Here is a 19200-nt window from a genome sequence, read left to right as displayed (position 1 = left end):
GGTTCTAGGAAGGAGTGTTGAGGGAGGCCACCTTGCTAGGGCCTGGTGGGAGCATTTCAGGGCCTGAGTGGGTGGAAAGGACACTGGCGGTGGGGGGCAGTGGTGAGGAAAGGTTCAGATTCCAGGGAGATTCCAGAATGACTGCCCTCCGAGCCTTAATGACCTCTGAGGTGGAATTCAGGAGAAGAGCACTGATTTGGGAGTGAGGAGAGCTGTAGGATTTCTGTTGGGCTCAGCCTCCTAGCAGCCAGGTGACCTTGTCAAGTCAGTAAGCATCCTCAAAGTGTCCTTCCCTCTTTATCTGTCAAATGAACACCAGTTTGTGTGTAGAAGAGTGGAGGGGACAGGGTATGGGAAAGGGCTTCAGGGACTCTGTGAGTAGAATGGTTGTTATTAAAATAAAATATAGTCACAAACTGTGTGCCCAGTTTTCTCTACCTTGTGACTCAGCTTAGAAGTCACCTCCCACCAGAAGAGCCTTCCCAGAGTGTCCACATTCCCTCTAGGCACCCACAGCCAGCCCCCCAGTGTCAATGTAACATAACATTTGTAAAGTTGTGCACCATAAAGAGTAGAGGCTCTCAACCCTGGCTGCAATTGAAGTGTAAGATTTTATTTTTTTATTTACTTGAGAGAGAGAGAGGGAAGGAGCACTAGTGGGAGGAAGAGCAGAAGCAGAGGGAGAAGATGACTGCCCGCTGAACAGGGAGCCCCCCATGCAGGGCTCAATCCCAGGACTCTGAGATCATGACCCAAGCTGAAGGCAGACGCTTAACCTGCTGAGGCACCCAGGCGCCGGCTGCAAGTGACGTTTAGGATACTTGGACAAGATTTTTAAATTATCCATGCCTGGGTCCTACTGCCCAGAGTCCAATTTATTTTACACAGGGTGCAGCCTATGTATTGGGTATTTTTCTTAACACTGTGTTTGCCTGGGTGTCTGTCTTTCTCTTCCACCAACCTGTAAGCCTCCCAACAGCAGGGGCTGTGTTTTGTTCCCTCTTTATGCCCACAGCCCTATCTGTGTTCAGTATTAGTTGCAGGCAGAGGCCCACGAGCCTGCTGTGTACCCTCTAAACTCACCCAGGTTTGACAGGGTCTATAGCGTTGCTTTTTGAAAGCCTTATGCAGGATCTGAGAATCTTCTGGAAACAGACCTGAGGAGAATGGAGGGAAAATGCTAAAAAGGTGAGGGGCTCATGTGGGTACATTGCCGAATGGAGGATAAAATTGGTGGAAATTTTATGGACATCAATTAGGGAATAAATGTATTAACAGCCTTAAAATTACACAGTTCTAAAAAAACAAAAAACAAAAAAACACGGTTCTACCTAAACATGTATCTTAAGCAAATAGAAAGGTAGAAAGGTCGAGTATTGCTTTCCTATAAGGGTGTTTATTGCAGCATCGTAGTTAAAAAAAAAAAAAGTATAGTCTGGATGTCCCAACTGTAGGGGATTGGTTAAATAAATTCTGGAACGTGCAGCCCATTCGAGCAACTATGTGACCACTAAAAACTGTTGCTTAAAATATTTGATGTCATGTGGAAATGGTTATGATAGTAAGTGGTGAGTGGAAAAATAGGAAAGTTCAAACCATGTACAGATTATGACCCCAATTTCACTTTTTAAATGTTTATATGCCGAAGAGAGTGAAAATGAACTGACTGGAAGGGGGTGGATCCCAAAGGCTAGCTTTCTGGGTGGCACAATTATGGGTATTACTTTTTTTCTTTATACTTTTTTTTTCTCTTCAAAATTTTCTACCAAGGTGTGTTACTTTTAAGATTAAAAAATGGAGTTACTTGAAACTTGGGAGAGAACTTGAAGCAGCACAGGATGGTGGTTCACCTTCCAAATCAGGGACTTATTGTCACCTTTTGTTTATTTATTTATTTATTTATTTTTAAATGACGTTATTTATTTATTTGAGAGACCAGAGAGCACATGTGTTCTGGGGGCAGAGGGGCAGAGGGAGAAGCAGGCAGCCTGCTGAGCAAGGAGCCCCACGTAGCTCCAACCCCATACCCTGAGATCATGACCTGAGCCTAAGGCAGATGCTTAACTGACTGAGTCACCCAGGCATCCTTGTTGCCACCTTTTAGAGAGGCATGTCCTCACCCTGCCACTTGCCCTAAGTTCCTCAGGCCCTGAAATTTTGTGTGGAAAGGTCTTGAATGGTCCCTAACATCGGGGCGTGTGCCTGCTAATGTGTCATTTCGGGAGAATCTTGGGAGTACAGAGGGAAGCCTAGGGTGCCTGCCTCTGACCCACACAAAGGAGAGTCCCAAAGTACAGGGACAACATGGGCTTAGAGAGGGATTAAGCTTTTTCTGGAACTCAAGAGAGCCCCATCTACTGGGACAAGACACTGTAGGCGTAATCAGAAAGCCAGATACGATGTGACTCACCCTGCTCTGGTTTAGGGACTCACTTTGGAGCTAGAGACATCCTAACCCGTGGGTCCTGCCTCACTTTCTGCAAATGCTGAACCAAGGGCTGTGATGAGAGGATAATAGGATCACAAACCCTAGCCCACTCAGAGTTGAGGTGTAGCAGGACTTTCTGGGCCCCCGTAATCATAGTAACCGCCCTTCTCTGAATGGCTTTTTCATGCAGCGTATTCTGTTTGCAATCACGGCAACCCTGAAAGGAAGGTTTATTGGTATTAGTCCCATAAGACAAATAAGGTCACCAAGGCTCAGTCTGGTGACCTCACTGCTCAGTGCTCTCCATACAGAGAGAAGAGACCAGAAATTGGTCCCCAGGTAAGATGGCAAATGAGTGTGGCTGGCTAAGGAGGGCCAAGGCCAAAAGTAGCTGCTACCCAAACCCTCGCCTCTTCCGGTAGCCTGAGTCAGTGTTCCTTTGGGGCCTGAGCTGAACGAGGGAGGGGGGATCCCCACACCTTTGGAGGACAGATTGGGAAGCATTCTTCTGTTACTTGTGATGTCGGTGCTTATTGCTCTGGAAAGCCCTCTGCTTTATGTCCCTGACACAGGTAAGATCTGATAGCAGGACAGCTAGAAAGATAGGGAAAGTAAATAGGAAATATAATGCGTCTTCGTGCTCTGTTCTCTCTGGCACCCACATCTTTTTATGGAATCTAGCAATGTGTCCATTTCAAAGACTTTTAGCTCTGGAAAAGTCTGAAAGCAGCAACCTCTCATAAAATATGGGCCTTTGCCTGTGCTGTTTGCCCTGAATTCAGTGTACATTTTACCTGGCCAGCATCTAATCACCTTTCATCTCTGAACATAAATGCCATTTCCTCGAAGAGAAGGCCTTCCCTGCACTCCCACCCCCACCCCCCATTAAGTTAGAGTCCCCTGCTTATTCCCTGTACTCACATTTGATGGAACCTACTTTCTTTATGTGAGCTTATCTACTTATTTGTGTCCTTATTTATCATCTGCCTCCCCTCACGGAAACCATGAGCTCCAGCACTTAGAGCCTGGGCCCTGTTCTGCTTGGGTCTGCCCACACACACAGCCTGGCACACTGTACATGCTTAAGTTTCCGGGGGACCAGTGAATGGATGAGAGTCACTGCTGGTGCTATACACTCTTGGCTGTCCACTGGAGGAGAAAGAAGCATGACTTCGTTCACGGCCAAAACTCTACTAGTGGCTAAATTTTCAAAAAGACAATGCCAGATTTACCCAGTGAAAAGGGGTTGGGGTGAACAGGACCTCCCCATTATTATAAATTACCCTCAAAGTATCTAGGGCACTGCTGCACTGGTTTGTTCAAGATTTGGAAACCAGGAGAGGGTAGGGACCAAATTCCGGTGTCTTGCAGTCCTGCAAGATAGATCCTCAGGGTTTGTCTTTGCATTTTTTTGTTTTTTGTTTTTTGTTTTTAAGATTTTATTTATTTATTTGACAGATCACAAGCAGACAGAGAGGCAGGCAGAGAGACAGAGGGGGAAGCAGGCTCCCTGCTGAGCAGAGAGCCTGATGTGGGGGCTCGATCCCAGGACCCCGAGATCATGACCTAGGCCAAAGGCAGAGGCTTAACGCACTGAGCCACCCAGGCTCCCCTTCCCCGCTTTTTTTTAAAGTAAGCTCCGTGCCCACTGTGAGACTTGAATTCACCACCCTGAGATCAAGAGTTGCATGCTTTACCAACCAGGCTAGCTAGGCGCCACCCCCCACCTCCCTGTTGTCTGTCTTAATCAGGCACTAAATCCATGTTGAATGAATAAATGGCCTTGGACATGGATCATCTCATTTTGGCCATGAGGCAGCTCATAAACTAAAGTCAGTGGTCATCACTGAGGAGACCTGTGGTCTTGATGAGCAGCACTAACATCACTTGGGAACTTTTTAGAAAAGAAGATTCTCAGACCTACTGAATCAGAAACTCCAGGCCTCAGGCCCAGCAGTCTGTGTTCTGACAAGCCCTCCAAGGGCATTCTGATGCATTCAAGTTTGAGATCCTCTGGCTTAAGGTTTCGGCCCATTTTGTTCTCCCTTTGACAAAAGCTTCATCTGTCTTTTTTTGCAGTTGGCTTCCTGAGCTTTCTTGGAAGTCGACAGGGCTATACTATTATACTATATATTATAATATATGTATATTATAATATATGTGTATTATTATATATATATATTATAAATATATAATCTAGTTTCCCCCATCATGCGGAGGAGAAAAGGGGGTAATGAACTTGAGTCCAAGTGCCCCGGCAAGTTGGTGACAGACCGGGGGTTAGATGCCACGTTTCCCAACTTTAAGGCTCAGGTTCTCGGCTCTTTCCCAGACCGGGATTGTGCGTTTGCGGAGGGCTGGAAACTGTGACTACTTGTTTCAACTTGAACCACCACCCTTGCTGCGGGTGCGGGTGGGTTACCTGTGGTCACGCCCCCACGGGCCTTGCTCTGGTTAGAGCTGGGGTGCAGCAGCTGTCCAGCTGCGCTGCGTGCACGTGTGCGCTAGGGGCTGCCCCGCCCCCGCCCCCCCCCCCCGCCCCCGCGGGTAAACTCCGGGCATCCATCAGTCTGTTAATTGCGCTAATTAGAGATCGTGGAGGTGTTAATTGGAAAACCCTGGTATTGTGCCTGTTTGGGGAAGAAAACGTCAATAAAAATTAATTGATGAGTTGGCAGGGCGGGCGGCGGGGGTTCGCGGCGAGGCGCAGGGTGTCGTGGCAAATGTTACGGCTCAGATTAAGCGATTGTTAATTAAAAAGCTACGGTAATTAATACTCCCTAGACCATATGTGCCCGCGGAAAAGGCACAAAGGTTTCTCGGCGTGTGGGGCTCCCCGCCCTTCCTCTCACCCAAAACACCCTAGTCCTTGGGTTCTCCTTTTAGCCTCAAGATGGGTAGAACTCGTCACTTCTGTCCTGGGAGGGGACCAGACCGACCAGGAAAGTTACTAGGAGGCGTCCCCTGTGGCATGCCCACCAGGGTTCTTCGAAGGGCCAGGAGCCTCAGGGGAAGTGGGAGCCCCCGGTGGCCCCACAGCCTCCCCCAGAGCGGAAGAGGAGGCTGCGGCTTTGACCCAGCTTCCTTCCTTTCTTTCTAAGGCGTCTGCGGGAACTTTGGGGCCTGGCTCAAGGCTCTGAGGTGCCCTGAGTCCCCAAGGGGTTCTCTGAGAGATGGGAGACTGGGGACCTGCCTAAAGATGGGACTAGAGCCCGAGAGAAATCCTTGACCACCTAAAACAATTCGGCCTCAGACACTTTCACTTGTCCCCAAGAGGTGGTAGAAGAGGGGTCAGGAAAGGCTGGGGTGGGTGCGGGATGAGGGCCTCAATTTTAGCGAATCCTAGAAAGACCTAATTCCCCCCTCCTGACATGCTGTATAAAGGAAGAAAGGCCAGCCAGGTGACTTGGGCAAGGGGTAGTGACTTGCCCAAAGTCACACAGCTGGCCCTTGAAACCCGATGGTCTCTTTCCTGGAGCTCTCTTCTTCTCCAGGTGTCAGCTCCTCTTTTCTGGGGAAATGGGTGACTGGGGGAGGAGTGTGTGGTGAGAGGGGGAGGGGCAGGAGTGAAGGGAGGAGAAAGCTCTTGGAGGGTGCCCCTCCACCCTGGTCCCAGAGGAAGCAGCTAAGGTCCACATAAGGTGGATCCCTTGGACAAGGGACCACAGCCGTGACTCTGATGGGCCATCAGGGGCTCCAACCAGCCATTAGAACACTGTGGCTTCATGTGCACATGCTGGACTAGGGAGTTTTACTCCTGGAAATTTCCAAGACCAAAAAGACTTCCAGGACCACCCCTTCATGTAGAGATGGGGAAACTGAGGCCCAAAGGAGGAAGATAGAGGATTCACAGCTGGTCGTGGCTGAGCCCAGGCCCCTGTCTTCTAGCCAGGGTCCAGGTTCTCAGGGCACTGCTATCAAGGCCTGCCTCCAGCACCACCAACTTCCCCCCCCCTACCCCACCCCCCGGGCCTGCCTGCCCCAGCCCCCAGAGTCTGCACACCCACAAGGTAGAGGACACCTCATTGCTATCGCAACACCCAGTGGAGAGATGGGCAGGAGGCGTGAGGCTACTGGTGTGCTCATCCTCAGAGGGCAGATGTCCCAGGGCAGGGAAGGTGAGGGTGTGGAGATGCCTGGGAAGATATGCAGGTTTGGGTGCGTGTTGGTGGGCGGGTGGGAGCAACGAAGGAGGTGAAAGCCCCAGGAGAGGGCAGAGCGTGCCACATGGGAATTAATGCCATTCATACACCCTGCGGAAATGACTTTTCAAATGCATATAATCTCAAGCATGCAAATGAGAGGCTTGCTTCACCCTGTTTAATATGAATGATCGGCCCTTGAATAGCTATTATTACACGCCACATTGCAGCAATTATGTTGTACACTGGGTGTCGCTCTGTACCCCCCCATAAAAAGACAGAAAAGAAAGGGACACCTCTGTTTGCAGCCTCATTCCTTTCTTCTCCCTTTTTCCAAACTTGCTGTCTGATCTACAACTTTATGGTGTGTGTGTGAGTGTTGGAAGGGGAGGCACTCTCCCTTACCCCAGGGAAGGAACTGCTGGATTCTCTTTCCTTTCTCCTGTGCACACACAGGCACCCCTGAGGCTCTGGTCTTTGTCCCCTGGGGCCCAGGAGTTCTCAGATCTCAGAAAAGCTAGACTTGGAATCAAGGCAGGCAGCTGCTCTCCACCCCCAGCAGGGCCAGGGTTGGGGGAGAGGGAGCAGAGTGGGCCCCTGCTGTCTCCCCATCCCCCTTATGTGTAGCTGAGCCCCAGGCCTGAGTGGGGGAAGGTGCTCTGTAGGCTGCTGCCAGGGATCAGGGTGGGTGGCTTGGAGGAGGGGGCTGGGGCCCTGTGCTCTGACGGGTGGAGGATGGCGCCCACCCCATTCATCATTTGGCAGCCACTGGCCCTCAGGCTGACATGGCTATTAAGGCCTGGGCCCAAGTGCTCAATCTCTTCCGAACCATCACCCCCAACCTCACCCTCGCCCTGGCCCACCTCCTCTTGGAACTCAGGAGTGGGAGCAGCAGCTGGGAGGTGGGCGGTGGAGGGATAAGCCCTTGGAAACACACAGACACGCACAAACATGGGATACCCTAGCAGCATACGGTCACCCAGGAGGCCACACAGATCAATCCATTACGACAAAGATACCTAGAGTCACAGACGGAGAGGGGCACAGGAGCAGCGATGTGGCACATGTGACTGTTGGGCTCCCCATGGACCCTTAACACCTCTCTGTCCCCGTCATGCGCCCCCAGACCCTCACACTCCTCCCAACAGAATCAGCAAGTTTTGGCCCAGCCAAGGCAGGGGGAAAGAGTTCTTCCGGAGTGAAGGGAGAGAATTTCCCTGGCAGGAGGGAGATGCTCTTGGGAGCGGCCACCTTGGGGAAGGAACTAGGGAAATGATTCAGCCTCTCTGGTCTGCTCATCCACTGCCTATTGGGAGACCCTGCGATCCTGGGTCTGCCTAGGCCAAAAGGGGATCAGAAAGGGAAAAAAGAACGAACGCTGGCTACCTTCCTAGGTCCCTTGATCTCTGCGTGATTTGGGCCAAGTCTTGGGCCTCCCAAAGCCTTAGAGTCCTCACCCTTACAAATAAGGCAGGTGGAGAAGGCATGGATTGGAGCTTACCTGCTGCAAGGTGGTTTTACACGCCCTGTTTTACTTACTCCTCGCAGGACTCCAAGAGGCTAAGATTAACTGCTCTACTACTGACAAGGAAACCAAAGTTTGGGGAGGTTTTTTTTTTTTTTTTTTAAGTTAATTTATTTAAGTAATCTGTGCACCCAACATGGGGCTCATACTCATGACCCAGAGATCAAAAGTCACATGCTCTTCTGACTGAGCCAGCCAGATGCCCTGAGGTTTAGGGAGTTTAAGACTCTGTCAAAGATCAGTGGTGGGTGCAGTGCAAAAACAATGAATACTGTTACGCTGAAAAGAAATAAAAAATTAAGAAAAAAAAAACGATCAGTGGTGGGTATCAGCCAGGTCCCTTTTGACTGCGATGCATGTTCCTGTCAAGGGGCTGTGGCTTCGGGGATAGCTGGGAAATGGGGACACTCCAGACTTGGAGAGCAGCGGGGTATACTAAAGGCCCCCATTTGCATCACAGTATGTGTGTTTGTGCATGCATGTGCGCGCGCCCATCCCCCCTCTTCCCCCAGCAGATGTTGGACCCTCCTTGAGTGATAGAAGGAATCTCAGGCCTTCTCCTGGCTACCTTTGACCGTTGCAAACATACCCTCTCTTTCTGGAATGCTTCCACACCTGGAGAAGCAGCTGGGGAGGGAGGGGAGGGCATAAGATTCAGGCCTTGACCCTTTGCCCTGAACTGTCTGGACCCTCAGTTTTTCTATCTGTAAAATATGGATGATAATAACTATCTCTCACCATCTTTGTGAGAAGGAATCATGGTGCTAATAGAAATAGTAAATGTTATGGAGTGTCTGCTTTTGGCCAGGGATTTAGAATGGCAGGTCAGAGAAGTGGAACCACTGGCTGCCTTCACCACCCAGCTCCAGGCCCATTTGAGTGGCTCCCAGTAGGTGCTGGGCAAAGGACAATCACATTTGTGGGACAAGTGTGGATTAGAGCCTTTCTGGGTCCCAGGGGAGGAGACCCTGTAAGGAGGCCCTGCCCTGGGGAAGTCTCTGTCTGTGGGGAACACACACAGAGGTCATTACTAGTTTGGCGGGTTGGGGGGCGCTCAGCAATATGTTTGGTCCCAGTGAATAGCTCCTCCGTGCTTTGCTAGCCTGGCGGGATGATATCCTAGCGGGATGATATCCTAGCGGGATGATATCCTAGCGGCATGCTAGCTTCCCCAATGTCCTAGCCTGGAGGGAGAGGCCAACACGAGGCGCGGGGGTGGGATTCCCTACCTCACCCTCCCCAGGAGCAAGGGTGAAGACATCACATCCTCCCCTTCCCGGCCAAAGTCTCCTGGAAGTCCGGAAAATGTGGGGGAGGAGGGCAGTGGGGCAGCCTCAGCTTCAGTCTGGAGCTGCCCCTTCCCCCAGCCTAGGGAGAGGATGACATCGGGAGGGGGCCGCACCCGGAAAGGGGTCCTAGGAGCCGCTTCGAGGAAGTTAAGGAGGAAGAGATGCCCTAGGATTGGGGGGCAGGGGGCTGTTAAGCGGTGGAGGTGTGTTGTTTGGGGGTAGAGGGGCTTGGGTGGCTGCCCCCGGTTGCCCGCGTCCCGTTTTGAGCCTCAGCCCCTCCCCCATGTCTCTCCTCCCCCTCCAGGTCCCGTTAGAGCGACATGATGGTGGAATCCGCCTCGGAGACAATCAGGTCGGCTCCCTCTGGCCAGAACGGCGTGGGCAGCATCTCCGGGCAGACCGATGGCGGTGGTGGCGGCGGCGGTGGGGCCGGGGCGGCGGGCACTGGCGGAAGCGGCCCAGGCAGGGACTCGGCGGCGGGCCCAGACAGCAACGGCGAGATGAGCCCGGCAGAGCTGCTGCACTTCCAGCAGCAACAGGTAGGAGCGGGCGCCCCTCCCTGGCAACCCCGAGGAGCAGAGGGGCTCGGCCTGGCCACTTCCCACTCTCTTTCTGGCGACATGGGTCCCAGGTTTCTGCCAAGCAGCCTCACTTGTAACCCTCTTGAAAAGATCCAGCCTCGAGGGACTCCCTCTGCGCCCTCCCACACCAGTGGCCATCCAAAGGCAGGGGGAGAGTGGCGCTCCCAGGAGAGAGAAGTGGGACCCAGGAGGCCCAGAGGTCAGGAAGCTTGGACCCATCTCAGGAATGTCCACAAAGACAGAGAGACTCCTGGAGAAGAGCGTAAGAATGTGTGTTTGCGCTCTCCTCCTGCACATTGGCTAAGTGAACAGGGTTGCAGGAGGGAGACCCCTTTCTAGGGTACATGTTCCTTGGAGGAAGGGGCTGTGTATACAGGGGTATCTTCACTTTCTTTGTTCTGTAAAATCTCCCCCACCGCCTTCGCTGCCTGGGCCCTATTCCAAGCTGTGAAGAAATTAAGCTTCCAGGCACCAGAGTCCAAAGCAGCTAGGAAAAGGCCAAGGGTAGGAGGCAACGGCAGGCCTCCATTTTTAGGGGTCAGGCTGGGAATCCCTATCTGCCTCCCCCTTCCCTTTCTCCCCCCTCCATCATTCCACCCTAAACTGCAGAGTTCAGGAGTTCAAGACCAGCCGCTAAAGTTTGAGAGGCCCTGGGGTGGGGATCCTGGTTGGTGATGACAGAGCAGGGGCCCCAGGTCCTGGCCCCACAGCCCCACCCCTGGAAAAAGGGAGAATCATGCTTGACAAGTTCAGGAGAACCGGCCCAGCCAGCCTTGGCCTTGGGATTCTCCTCTTATTTGATTGCTCCTCCGAGCTCACTGCTGGCACTGCCCCTTGGGGGCTCTGCTGGGAAGAGTCACGTCCCCACCCACATCCCCACCCCTGCTTCAAGTGTACACAGATGTGTATTCCCACCTTGCCCTGGTGTTCTCTCCCAGGCTCAACGTGGAGCTCCTCCCCCAACTCCATAAGCTCCTCAGCGGCCCTTTCCCACCACTCTCTGTGGAATGGAGGTCAGACTGGGAGTTGCACCATCCGAAGCCGGCACCCTGCCTGGAGCTGGTTAGCCACCATTAACACAGAAACTGAACCAACCCAAGTTAAGTCCCAGCCAGTCCCTTAACCAGCTGTGCAACCTTAGCGAGGTCCTGGGCCCCGCCCTGAGCCCTGGCCTCCTGGATGCCTAAAGCATAGGATTTTTAGGATCAGGTGCGATTTGAGCTTGAAGTCCACACACACAATGAGTGGCCCATGTAGATGCTCACAGAATTGAGGACTTCAGAAATCACTTCCTCTTACAGACCGTGGAGACCTGTCACCTTCCCCTGGGGAGATAGCCCTTGGGAGTTTGCTGGCATCTCCCAAGGCTTGCTAACAAGCAGGATCTCTGGGGAAGAGACCAGAGTTTGTGACATCTACTGGGGACAGAAGGTCAAAGGGCCACATCTGACCCTTATGAAAATAATAACAAGACACACCCACCAGAAATCTCCCCAGGCCACCCATTTTTTATAACCACCTCTTCCCTTCCGCCACCTCTGTGCACACAGGGCTAGGAAAGGTTTTGAATGTGGTGGGGGATGGGACGAACTCGGGAACTACTGACACTGGAAAGTGTCTTTTAAACAATTATTTTTCAACTGCAGGGTGAACACAGATTATCTGTAAACTGGGGACATGTGTGGGCTGGGGAGAGACAGAACTTTCTGTACTGGTCAGGTTTCTTCGCTCTGCATCACACACAAGCCATGTTTTGCCATCTATATTCCACGTTCAGGTTATTCCTGTTTGTTTTGGGGAGTATCCCAAAGTCCTGGAAAATCCTATATCTGTTTCACAAATAAACCGGGGTGGAGATTTGGAGGCAGGCAGAGGGCCGTTTTAGCCGTTTGGGCTCACTATAGGCCTGGGGCCTGGGGCCAAGGGAAATAGACTTAAAAAAGTTCTGTTGGCTCCGAACTCTGAAAGAACCCCCACAAAACTAAAATGATAAGTTTTTTCAATTAACAGGAAAGTCTGTGGCCCGTCCTTCTAGCCCCAGTCTATGAGCCAGGCTTTGGGGGAAGTTTCAGGGGTAACGCTTTCTGGTACCCCCCCAACAACAAATGTTCCTGACTATTGGTGGGGTAGATTAACTGTAGAAAAGAAAGCCTGGCCCAGTGGGTTCCTCCTTCCTCTGCTGGGCCTCAACCAGGAAGTACTTTGAGGACAAACAAACCAATAACCTTGCCTCCATTTGGTGCTTTGGGTCTTTCTCATACACGTGCCACTTAATCACCGTGCCAGCCCTGGGATGTGGGTGTTATGATTCCCATTCTGCAGATCAGGGGACACTGACTGGGCTTGGTGACATGGGGACAGCTGCAGCTAGAGCTCAGCACAGTCTCCTTTTGGCTGATCCCCTGTCACACAGTCCCCTATCGGAAATGGAAGGAGTGAGGCCTGGAACATAGCAGATGCTAAATAAACGTCCGTTGCTGAGTGCCTGAGAGCATTCCATCCCCAGCCCTAAAAGCTCTTAGACAAACGAAAACAACACAGCCCGCAGGCCCTAAGTAGCCACTCTAGAGGAGGGAGGTCGAGGGCAGGTGTGCAGGCTGTGCACTGTTCCCATTCCTCCTCCTCAGGCCTCCTTGGGCCTCCTTGGGCCTCCAAGCCCCTCTCCCTCTTCCCGTCTGCTGGTCTCTGTGCCTCCACTCTGGATAAACAAGCCCTGGAAATGCAGGCTTGGCCTTTGGGAGTAATGAGTTGACAGAGGGGAGGGAGATAAACAGGGCGAGTCAGAAGTCAGGCCAGTGACATGACTGGAGGCTGAGACAAACAGTGCTGAAGAGGGCAGCCGCATCACTTTGGAACAAGAGCAGGCACCGTTTCCATGCAACAGCAGGCCCGCGGCTTGTTCAAACAGAGGCTGGGGATGGGTGTGGGGGGGTCACATGGCTGGGCTGCCAGGCCCTGTCTGACCAGAGAGAGGGTCCCCACCTGGTTGTCCCCTTCTCCTAGCAGCCAAGGCCCTCGCCTCCGCCTCTCAAGCCCCTGTCTGCTGAGTGGCAGAGCCCCACCACCTCCACGCTGTCCTTAGGGCTTGCACCAGCTCTCCAGTCTCACGCCCTTATAGGGAACCGACTGTGGGAAGGCTCTCAGTGTAGGAGGCCTGGGAGTGTGCATTCATTCAGCAAACATGCCTGGAGCCTTATTTACACCGGGCTCCCTGCTGGCCAGCTGGAGCTGATGACCCCAGCTGCTATTCAAGAATACCTTAGACCCAGTAGACACGCCAGCTGTGCACCCATCCCCTTCCTTCACCCAGCAAAGTCTTCCTCATTGCTCCTTCTGCCCCTGTTTTCCCTCTGAGGTTTTTTCTTTGAAGGTTGTTCTTGCATCTTACCCTAATCTGATTTCACCTGGATGAAATGTCCCCAGGACGGGGGTGGGGGGGGGTTCCCCAGGGACAGCACAGAAACCCTTTGGGCTCTGATGGGGAGCAGTGAGGGTTGGGACAAGTGTGGGAGGCGGCGGGCCTCAAGAGGCCTTGGGGCCATGGCCTGGCCGCCCTGGCCCAGGGGGGCTGGGAGGGCTGAGCCGGCGGGGTGGGGGCTGCCAGAGCTGCTGGCGGCAGCGCTGAAAGGCGTCCTGGGCCTCTGGAGCCTGCACTTCCATTGTCCTCTGGTTTCGGGGGTGACAGGTCAGTGAGGGTCACAGGAGGGTTGCCTAGCGTCTGAGAACTCCCACTGCAGTTGCTGTGACAACCGGGGCCAAATCCCACCCTGTTCACATCCTGTGAGGACATTCAGAGGGGTTGGGGGGCTCTGCACATTAATGGGCTTTTAACTCACCCCCACCTAAGAGATGGGGGGGATGTCAGGGCACGGAGGAAAAGAAGAATGGAAGACATTTTTGTTCCCCTCCTGCGTCTGGCCCTCCTCTGCCCAAGCTACCTAGGGGGACGGGATGGGAAAAGGAGGCTTATGGGGTGAATTAGCACACATACGCCCACATCACACACACTGTCAACAGTGGTCTTTAGTCCTCAGGTTGGGGGACGATTTCTCCTTGGGGCTCATGCCCCCAGACCCTACTTACTCCTCCTCTCCAGTCTCACACCTTGTGGACTCTGCTCTTTTCTTTTAGTTAGGATGACACTCTCCCCAGGAGGTGCTGGGGACCTGGAGGGAGAATGGGGGCCCCAGCTCCCTGGAGGGGAGACTTAGGAACCTGTCTGTGAAGCCCTTGACTCCCAGCAGCTGCAGCATAGAGTGGACTTGCCACCACCAGGACATAGAGGGCTGGGAAGAAGGCCGCCACCCACGTTATAGGGGTCATGGGGGGAGAGGCCCTTAACTCCCCACGTCTTGTCCCAGTCCTGGGTTGCTAAGCCGAAGGCCACCCTTGTTTTATGTGTCTGTGTCAGGGCAGAGGCGGGTGGGAAAGGCAGAGGAGAGGCTCCGGGCCCAGGAAAAGGAACCCCCAGGGTCTTGCTTTGCTGGGACTAGGAGGGAGCCAGCCCACCTTACCCCCAGCCTTCCCTTCTGGTGTGGAATTCTGACACTCTCTCTCTCTCCCACCCCCATTTTATGCCAGGGTTCTTGTGGGTACCGATCTATCCAGAGCTTGGGGACGGGAGAATTTGGGGGAGGGGTGCCTGAATGTTTCCTCTTCTGAGTGTGAAAGGTTAAAGTGGGGAGGGCCACCCCTCAGCGGGTCAGTGGAAGGCCTTGATTCTGAGCAGCCCCAGGGGGATTCCTTGGGAAGGGATTGCCTGCCCCCACATGCACCACTCTGTGTCCCACACTTGAGTCTCCTGCAGAAGCACTAGCGTCAGGGTCATGGCTGGGCTCACAGTGGCTCTGGACCTGGAAAGAGACGTGCTTCTGGAGAGCCCACAGTAGCTGGCGGGCAGCTGAGGCAGGTCTGGGAGGTGCCCGAGCAAGCAGTGGCGGGGGGGGGGGGGACGACAGGCAGCGCTACTACCACCCTGCTCTGTTTCCCTGCTTCCAGATCCAGGGAGGGAACCAGGGAGCCGGAGAGGAGCTCCTTTCCTAGCTTCGGAGCCTCTGGGTCACTTGTTCATTCTTATCTCCTGGGACAGGGAAGCCCTTGGTGGCCTTGGTGGGGAAGGGGGCCTGAAACCCGGCTGTGTACCCGGGCTCTGAGTCTCCCACCCACGTGGGCCTGCCTGTATCAGTGCATTGCTGGTTTTCATTTTAATGGTTCTAATTTGAGAATGCGCCGATGTCATTTTTACGAGGTTGGTGTAAAAAAAATTTACAGCCTTTCCAAAAAGCTTTTTTTTTTTTTTTTTTTCCAAGGGAAAAAGGTGTAGAATCACTTCAGGGGTTTTATGGTCTCCTCTCCCCCATCCTCCCAGCCCCCCTTTTCTGTGTCGTGTCGTTTTTCCTGCCTCTGCTGGAGGACAAAGCCTAGCTAGTCAAGAACCTGGATCTCCCCAGGTCAGTACCTTTAGTGGTTGGGTCCACTGACCTCTGACCCTTCTCCCTGGGCCCCTTCCCTCTGCTCTTTGGCCTCAGAGGAGTTGCATTTCCAGCCATGGACAGAGAAGTGTTTCCTGTTTAATTCCAATCAACAAGTATTTATTAGGCACCTACTGTTTACTAGCAGTGGGTTAGGTATCTGCCCTCAGAGATTATATCACTGCCTGTTTAAAATCCTCTAGCATTTCTTCCTCAAGCATAGAGTGCAATCTAAAACCCTTGTCCCTGTATGATCTGGCTACTGCTCACCTCTGGGTCTTCCTCCCAGGCAGGCTCCTTAGCATGGCCACTCAGGCCTTGGTAGTTCATGATGCTTCGAGCTTAGTCCCGCCTCAGGGCTCTTGCACCAGTGCTTTTGTCCCCCAGGAATACTGTCCCCTGAACAAGTTCTCTCCTAAAACTCAATGTCTCTTCAGAGAGGCCTTCCCTGGCCACGTAGCTTAAATAGGCAGCCAGCCGTCCTGCGTGAACGCTCCTGGAACACTAACCACCATCTCTTCTTAGCCTCCTTCTCTTTGTTTTCACGTCTGGTTCATCACCTTAGAACGGGATCCCTGTAAAAGCGAAGACCCGGAGTCCCCCGGAGGCTGGGATGGTGGGAGCGCCCTATGGGGCTTCACACATCCTCGCTAGAGTACTACAAATGAATAGGGAGTCGTAGTATGGCTGAGTGGTAAGGGAGGCTGGGGACAGGTCATGGGCTTTCCTGGGGCTCTTTTCAGGTTTGGGATAGGCTAACCACCACCTCCCTAAGTGCCCTCCTGTGCCCCTTCCCCTAAATCTAGACAGCCCTGGTGGAAATTAATTATCAAGACAATTTCTATCTCGGTTTTGCCAGAATTAGCTAGGTGCAGACAAAAGAAGTTTGGATTTTATTTTGGCTTCCCCTCCCCACAATCCAAATTAAACCAGAATTTGCCAGAAGTTCCTCCATCTTGCCCAGCCACTCGTGGCTCTGCTTCCCTGCGCAAAGCCCATGTCAGGCCCAGGGGATTCAGTTTCTGCCTCTGCTATTGTGTGACTTTGGGCATGTCACTGTCTCTCTGTGTGTCATTTCCACATCTCCAAAGTGAACTACAGCTGTGCTTCATAAACCATTTAGCTTAAGATCCATCCTAAAGGATACATTTTCTTGGAGCCCTAGCGCACAGTTTCTTGAAACAATGCTTCTGCTTACCTAATACCTCTGATGCTTCCTTATATGTGAGTGTGTGTGTGTTTTCCCATTTTTTTGACCTACTAAATTTCTATTATGACCCACCACTAGATCATGACCAGCAATTTAGAAAACAGGAGACTAGATGCCCTCCAACACTTGGAGCTCACCGGGTCTGTGGGGTTCTGCTGCTCCACTCTCCAAGGTCAGCCCTTTCAAGCTGGCCCCTGAGCACCACATCCCTGCCCTCCCAATCCTCAGGCCACAGAAAGGACCAGTAAGCAGCCCTGCACCTGGCCTCCATTGAGAGGATGCCGGTCTCTCCCCGCTGAATTCTCAGAGACAGAAATGAGAGTGTGATCTCACCCCGCGGACAGGAGACCCTCCTGCTCCAAGACTTGTTTTTCTCCTCATAGCAGTTGCCCTCCAAGCTCTGGCTTCATTCCCCTCCATCCTGACCGCCCTCCCTGGACGCCATCCGTTATAAGCCATTTGTTCCTAATTGTGGAGATCCTGCTAATGACTTCTGACGCGGGGGTGGCGGGGAGGTGGGGGGTTGGTGAGGGGGAGAGTTCGCCTTCATTAGCAAGACATTTCTGGAGCTGGAGGGGGAGAGGTGGGGCGTGGAGGCTGAGGGAGGTTTTGGTGAGTGGGTCCTCCCAGGTGGCACTAACAAATGACAAAAGGTGGCTGGTGAACAGTAAAGACAAAAGTTGGTGTCCCTTCTGGACCCACTGGGTGCCTGGCACTATGCTAAGTACTCCATGGGCCTCGTGTACTCTTCACAGCAGCCCTGGGGACTAAGGGCAGGGTTATGCCTATTTCGCAGAGGAAGAAACTGAGGGTCAGAGAGGTAAAGTGACTTACCTAGGTCACACAGTGTATGGTGGAGCCAGGATTTGGATCCAGATCCCTGACCAGGGTCTATAAACTGAATGGCCTAGTACTGCTTCTTTTGAAGGAAAACTGGACCTTATCCCCTAAACCACAGAGCTGGGGATGAGGCTTTGAGTCCAAGGGGTGGAGAGAGGGGATTGAAGAGGCCGGATGACTCCCAGTTTTCCATTCTGCCCTGAGCACACACCCCGCCCCAGGGTTTGCAATGATGGCTTCTCCTTGGTGTGGGATTCTAAACGCCTTTTCCCACCCCAGGCTGTATTTGGGTATCTCTGGCCCTCAGGGAAGGGACATGGGGCCAGCTTTCCGAAGGTTCCTATGTTGGTTCTTGTCTACCTGCCTGCACCAGCCTTACCTCCCCTTCACCCCTAGATAGTTGGAAGCACCCAGGCTCGGGGGAGAGCAGACTCCTAGGCTTTGAGGGACCGTGCACAAGCTCCTGAAGGCCCTGCAGGGGTCAGGGGCACTGGGCAGCCAGAGGTGTGCGGACTCCATTTCCTGCCCATGGAAACTTGGGTCTCAGTTTCCTTCCTTGTCTGGAGGATGGAGACCGTGACACAAGTCCTGCCTCGCTCAAGGTGATGAGGCTTCAATCAGATGTAGTCCTCTACAAACGCCAGCTCTTGAACTCTGTCCCTTGGCCTGCCGCCCCTGTCCAGCCTGGACCAAAGTGAATTGCACAGATGTGTCCACCGTCTGCTGCTGGCCGGGGAGGTGGTTCACGGGTGCATTTGCCAACATCTGTGTTTTCAAGGGGGCTGTGACCTGGTCGGCATCATCAGAGAAAGTGGAGCTGGCTGTGCTGGGGTAGGGGCCGTCATCCCCCACGTCTCTCAGCAGCGGGCAGCCTGGCTATACAGTCAGGCCCCAGGACCAGCAGCCAGCGTAGATGAGGTCTGGCGTGTTGGGAGTGCTGGATGGGACTTCGGTGGGGCTTCAGGAAGTCTTCAGCCTACCTGCTCCCTTGGGTGACCGCCCTGGAGGAGGGCATCCTGGACCAGAGGGACCCTCTCACTCCCAGAGTGCTGTCCCCAGCCATGGACAGTGGTGTGGCGTGGGGCATGGAGCAGCACTGGAGTACGTCGAGTGGACAGGGTCCTGTCCAGGCCATCTGGAGAAGGGATCTTGGACCTCAGGTCCAGGGTCTGCCCATTGCCCTTGCCCTGGGCACCCATGGCGTGATTTTTCAGTGGTACCCAAACCATTCTAAATTGGGTCAGGGCTGAGCACTAAGCAAATGACACGAAATGACCTTGGGTTATGCACCATCACCTCTCTGTCGCCTCTAAGCATAGGGCCTGTGCATGGTGGGTAGTCATGCATGTGAGTAAGTGAATGAATGAATGAATGAATGAAGTGCCCACAGGGCCCTGGGACTCCTCCAGCCTCTCCTGCTGCCCGGGAATGGTTTCAGGGTGCCTGGACTTGCTGGGCGATTTCATTCCTCTGCACAGTGGGGGTCACTGTGCCAGGAACACACTTCAGCCTCCCGTTCCAGCTGAGGACCTCGCCCCTCAGAACTCCGGTCAGGGGCAGCGAGTGCCGCCACCTTCTCTGGGCTCTAGGGCCCGGTGCTCACCTCCACCCCGGCTCTGATGGGCGACTGTCCTTGCAGCTCCATAGCTGTAAGTCCTAGGGCAGGCCAGGTTCTGTGTGTCTGTGTCTTGGCACCCAGCACAGCCCCTCGAGT

General features: G+C 53.3%; 1 protein-coding gene across 3 annotated transcripts in view; it reads left to right on the top strand.

Moving 5' to 3' along the window:
- LOC111147544 (forkhead box P4) overlaps positions 1 to 19200 on the top strand; it is a 50320-nt gene that overhangs the window by 9137 nt on the left and 21983 nt on the right. For all 3 annotated transcript variants that reach the window (XM_022503634.1, XM_022503636.1, XM_022503635.1), the window contains exon 2: positions 9689 to 9923. In XM_022503634.1, the coding sequence (XP_022359342.1) occupies positions 9705 to 9923 (219 nt within the window). In that variant the 5' untranslated portion in view covers positions 9689 to 9704. The remainder of the gene's footprint in view (positions 1 to 9688; positions 9924 to 19200) is intronic.

This window comes from Enhydra lutris, unplaced genomic scaffold (assembly GCF_002288905.1).
Source record: "Enhydra lutris kenyoni isolate GAN:26980312 unplaced genomic scaffold, ASM228890v2 scaffoldscaffold17, whole genome shotgun sequence".
In the NCBI taxonomy this organism is placed as follows: domain Eukaryota; kingdom Metazoa; phylum Chordata; class Mammalia; order Carnivora; family Mustelidae; genus Enhydra; species Enhydra lutris.
The sequence above is the reverse complement of the archived record's forward strand: the minus strand, read 5'-3'. Positions and strand labels throughout refer to the sequence as shown.